The sequence below is a fragment of the Helobdella robusta genome, assembly GCF_000326865.2.
Source record: "Helobdella robusta unplaced genomic scaffold HELROscaffold_24, whole genome shotgun sequence".
Taxonomy (NCBI): domain Eukaryota; kingdom Metazoa; phylum Annelida; class Clitellata; order Rhynchobdellida; family Glossiphoniidae; genus Helobdella; species Helobdella robusta.
This window is the reverse complement of record NW_008704261.1, coordinates 2,588,295-2,594,097: the sequence shown is the minus strand read 5'-3', so window position 1 is coordinate 2,594,097 and position 5,803 is coordinate 2,588,295. Positions and strand designations below refer to the sequence as shown.

At 32.1% G+C, this 5,803-nt stretch overlaps 1 protein-coding gene across 1 annotated transcript; it reads left to right on the top strand.

Moving 5' to 3' along the window:
• Window positions 1-259: 259 nt before the first annotated feature.
• Window positions 260-5,503, top strand: HELRODRAFT_191777 (hypothetical protein; the record flags this gene model as incomplete). Its single annotated transcript, XM_009019473.1, has 15 exons — window positions 260-383; window positions 497-745; window positions 1,886-2,101; window positions 2,169-2,417; window positions 2,479-2,606; window positions 2,669-2,750; window positions 2,823-2,968; window positions 3,036-3,129; window positions 3,192-3,329; window positions 3,412-3,564; window positions 3,625-3,747; window positions 3,976-4,104; window positions 4,186-4,284; window positions 4,357-4,538; window positions 5,354-5,503. 15 exons carry the CDS (start codon window positions 260-262, stop codon window positions 5,501-5,503), a joined length of 2,262 nt encoding a protein of 753 aa, XP_009017721.1.
• Window positions 5,504-5,803: the final 300 nt, after the last annotated feature.

The window sequence follows — 5,803 nt, the reverse complement described above, 5'->3', positions numbered from 1 at the left end:
CTATTCGAAACTTTACTGATCGTCACATATTTCATCAGATTCTATAGAGTAAATTTATTTATTAAGTATTAGCTAAACATGAAATGTAGTCTAGTTAAATGCATGGTTAAAACAGTGTTAACATTGCTGTAAAAGTTTGAAAAATTGTTTCAAAAATCAGCTGAGTACGTGAATGTGGCACTTAAAAAGCCATCCTACCTCAGTTCGGTATATAACCAATACGTATCATCATACGGTGTTGATGGCATTTTTGGAGTCAATGACAACTTTGTACATGCGAGTGGATATTTTCAGTATTCAAACTGGTTCGTGGTGGATGTGGTTCATGCATACCAAATTAAATATTATACTCTACAATCGAGATAGTTGTACAAATGGATGTGGTGAGTATTAATTTATGTCTTACTTCTTGATATAAAGCGTTGCAAATGTTTGCTAACGATCAAAATAAAACATCAAAAATTGATATTTTTACTTAAATTTTTTAAATTTATAGATTACCGGATGAACAAGTTTATAATCGGTTTGACAAACACGTTCGATCCCCAAGTGAACCAATCGATACGAGGCAAGTATGATCTGTGTGGACAGTGGCCTGCCGACGTCCTATTCCCTGGTCAGCCAATGAGAATCAACTGCAGCGATGGAAATAAATTCTCGAGATTTGTTATCGTACAGCAATCATTAGAAGCTGAACAAACTGATAAATTTTTAGCATTCTCTGAGCTGGAAGTTTACGCCAATGGTGAGATTTTTTATTTTTTTTTTATATATTTACGCTTCTGAAAAATTATTTTAAATCTGTTAGATCACACAACACCGTCAAACTCGGGGTGGTTTATAATTTGTTCATTGCATCATGAGTTGCATTAAAATTCTGATACCATAAAGGCTGAAAATTTATTTAACAAGTATTTATTTTTTATTTATTTATTTGAACAAAGCACGGGCTATTGTCCATTACCGAATTTACAGGAAAAAAAATACATAGTATTATACATGCATACCACGATACATTCGTACAATTGCTTCACAAGTATAACCACGAAGATAATGCATTATACCATGGCAGATTGAAAATAATTTCCAAAAACAATAAATTAACTCTAACAGTGTCTTGAGTGTCACCATAAATGCAAACTTATAAACCAAGATATAATAAAATACTTTATCCATCTAACCCCATTAATCCCATCCTACACCTGAATAGCATAGAATTAACTACACATTTCCCATGCAATAGAAAAAATAAACAAACATTCATGCGTCCATCTAATTTCCTTAACCTCCCCTACCCATATACCAACTCATATACCCACCTACTCATAAATCATTAATTATTATATCAGATAATTATATTAGAACCTAGAAATTTCAATAACTATTTACCAATCAATAAAAAAACCAAACAATCATATGAAAAACAATAATAATAAAGTTATGAAGTCAATATAAAATATAATTAACCAAAAAATTTATAAATGAAATACGCACATGCATTCAACCATAAAATGGGTAATGAAATAATCAATCCAAGTCAATCATACATATTCCCAGTCATTACTGATAAAAAATAAAACAAATAAAGGTAGAAGACACATGTTTGAATGTGAGCGCTAGTACCACATTACATACACGACACGTAAAAAGGTTTAAACAGACCAGATTCGCGCAAGTTTAGAACTCCTGGCATGTCCGTTTTACCATCTGATTCAACTTATTGCCGTTATAATTAGAATAAATATGAACGTTAATATATACGTTACAATTTTTTAAAAACGGCGATGATTTGCAAACTTCATAACTCTTCATTTTAATTTAAAAATTTATTTGTGTTTCAAATGTTTTACACAATAAAACTAAAATATCCTAAAATATTTCTCAGACAAATTTCTGCAATACGAGAACGTGGCCTTGTACAAACCGGCCTACCTGAGCTCCACACTCAGTAAACGGTATCCCAATTATTGCGTTGATGGCAAAAAAGATACATACTGCCAGCTCGCGATTGAATCTCCGCCATATCCAAACTGGTTTGTAGTTGATTTAGTGGGAGCCCACCAAGTTCAATATACCATCTTATACGCACGTGCCGATTACTGTGAGTCAATTTGAAATGCACAATCCTTTATATTAAATGTGATGATATATTTTTCTGGACTTTACAGACGATATAATGGATAACTTCATAGTTGGATTAACAAACAAGTTTGATCCAAAAATAAACAAAACCATACGAGGTCAGTATGATATATGCGGCCGGTGGTCAACTGCTGCATCATCTAGTGGACAGCCAATGAGAGTCGATTGTGTAAATAAAAATATTTACTACAGATACGTCATAATACAACAGGATGTTAAAATTACTCTGCCTACCAATGCTATGACTTTTGTGGAGCTGGAAGTCTACGGCTTTGGTGAGTGATTTTAATTTGTTTTTTATTTTTCATCATTTTTTGAAAATTCTATGAAACTTAGAAAACCTGGCAACTAAATTTTTCGGATGTTTCAAATCATTTCAAACCATAACCTCTTTCAATGATACGTCGGTGGGAGCGTGTTTAAACATTTGCAAGCGGTTCAATTTTCAATATTCTTCAGTTAAGGTAGATAGAGTCGAAAAACTTGAAATGTCATTCAATAAAATTAAATGAATTGAATTGAACAGGAAGACAGAAAATGTTTGTGTGGGGATGAGTTAGAATTGTTTCCACCAACTGCTGCGTGTTTCTCGAATTTCGTTTATTTGGGTATTTAAGACTTTCAATTTATACATAAAAGACAAATAATTTTTAAGAAAAACCAAAAACAAAATATTTCAGCTAAACCGCTGGCGTTAAAACCAATTTACTTGGGATGTTACAATGATAATTCTGACAGAGATTTATTTTTCGGATCCAATTTGGAAACATTGGAATCCTGTTTCCAATATTGTCTGCAAAACAATTTCACGGTAGCTGGTTTTCAGGTTAGGTTGTTAGTTTGAATTATTTTGAGAAAATCATTACCCCTAATTGAAAAAATTGTTTTTTCAGTATGACTCTTATTGCTTTTGTGGATTCTCATTTGGCAAATATAATAGAAATTTGGAGAGTGATTGTAGTGGTTTCAGTAACAGCATCTATTTTTGTAACACTATTTGAATGTTTTTTATTATTATAAACCTGAAGAAAAATTAAAATTTATTGCAGTTTGTGAAACCTTTGGTTTGAATAAAAGTTGTTCAGATATTTATCATTGCTCTTCTCAAGCCAATCTTGGTCCAGGGATGATGTGTCCATCACAAATCTGTGAACCAGGATGGATTGGAGATTCTTGCAATGAAAGAGGTTTGGCAATTCTAATTTAACTTTTTTTTAATCAACAAATTTTGTGATTTTCCAAATTTTTCACTAATTTTCACCACCAAAGATTGTTCAGTAAACAACGGAGGCTGTGGAATTCATGAATGTGTTTTATTTGAAATTGAATCAACAACAATAACTGGATGCATCTGTAAAACTGGCTACACCAAATCTCACTACAATGATGACTGTTTAGATTTACCAAACAATATTACTACGAGTAGTCGTATGAATTTTTAAAATATTGTTCTGCAAGTTACTAGTTTTTCCAATTTTTCAGAAAATAATAAATGTGCTGATGGGCGAATCTGCCCTGTGCATCCCGATCCTTGCCTTCAAAAGAATGCTTCCTTAGACTGCCAATGTTCCCCCGGGTTTGAACGAACCAACAATGTTTGTTCAGGTTGATATTTTTCAATAAATTAATAAAAAATTCAATAAAATGTTTTAATAAGAGTAACAACTAATTTGAATTAATCTAAATTTATTTTAGCGTCATGCAACGCTGAAAATGCATGAGAACAAAATTTTGAATGTAGAAATGTTCTCTAGTCTAAAAATTTAGTTGCAAATTTTAATTTTTATAAACTTTACGCAAATATTACTTAACGATTTTTGGTATAAATGGCAGATATAAACGAATGCCTGAACGACTCAAACGCGTGCAACAGCGCAACATCGGCTTGCGTCAACAAGGTAGGAAGTTACGGTTGCATGTGCTTCACCGGCTATTATAACAAAGATCTGTATACTTGTGAAGGTAGAATTTAGGGATAAATAATAATAACAGATTCTATTTGAGTTTGTTTTCAAAATTATAAATCAAAAATTGGCTTCACAGTTTACCAGGAGAAGAAAGATGTGATGATAGCATTGGTAGTGGTATCGATTATTTTGTTGATCACGATTGCCACTTCTGCAGCATACTTCATAATTCGAAGTAAGATTGTATCAGTATCATTATACCCAATACCCATATTGAAAAATTTTCACTAATGAATCGTATAAACAGAAAAAAAATTTGCAAAGCCAAGTAGAACTAACAACATAGAAGCAAATGTCATTCAAACACCTCGTCCCAAACATCAAAATGCTGACGTTGATGCTGACTACGGCACCATTGAAGATGTGTATGACTCAACGATTGCTAACAATTATAGTTATTTTGGTCTGACTCCTGTTGAAGACCGTCCAGTAAGTTATTGTGAGATCCAGCCTAGTAAACGAAATACTATTATTGGTAGTAACGAATAAATAGATATTAATTACTCTTTGAAAATTTTATTTTCTGAAAAATATTTAGTACTAATCAAAATAGATTTAATTTTCAAATATTTTTTACTATGAATTACTACAAGTATCTAACTTAAAACGCCACTAATTTTTAACTATTTTGAGCATGAAACTTAACCTAGCATTTTTTGGCGTTTATTTAAATTTCTTTGTGATAATTTTATTCGAAATGTTGCAATTTAAAGTGATGTCTGCCTTATTTAAATGTTTTCGTCGAGATTTTAAAAAATTTTCATACAAATTTTACTTTGAGTTAATTTTATTTTATTAACTACTTCGTTAGTTACAATAAAAATCATTTTATTATAAAAATTATGCTTTTTAACAATACATAAAACAAATTTCTGATCAAAATTTTTTATCCTGTTGATAAAAAAAGTCGCATTCACCATCGGCCACTACAACTACTGAAAAAGCTGCTGCAGTGGTTGTGGTCGGTCTGGCTGGCATCATTGCACCGTCTTGTCCTAATTCAAAATGGAAAAATTAATTTGGTTATAGGACAGATTATAACAAAAAAATATGGGATTTACATCTTTTAGTGACAAATAAGGTTATAAAGGTGTTTTTGTATGAGATCATTTGATGCAATTAATAAATTAATTAAAACCAAGTGTAATTAATTTAATAGTGAGTGAACGAATGACACAATAATCAAATTTTGAACTTTTTCAGTAAAAATATGAGCACTACATCTGAACTCAACTTACCTGCAGTCTATTGCAGTAATCCACGTCGTTGCCTATTTAAAGGGAGTGCTACCAATGAGGGGTAGGATTTTTGACTGGAATCCACTGGAATGGGACACGGGAATCCCATGGAATGGAATTCCCGTGTCCCATTTTGACGGGAATCCCATTCCATGAGATTCCAGGATTTTTGACGGGAATCCCATTCCATGGGATTCCCGTCAAAAATCCTACCACTCATTGCTGTCTGACCTGACGACTCTCCTCACGTCTGATTGCAGTGAAGGATGGGTTTTTTGAATGAATGAACAAAAGTTTGTACGGGTACTTCAGCGTTTTTGTTGATTTTAAGTTTTACCTTCCTGATTTACTGTTTGATTTATTTTTTTGCTTGGTTTGATCGTTGGCTTTTGTAATAAAGTGTTCTTAATACTTGTTGTATATTGATGTATTTTGCCAAAGACATTGCATTTTTGC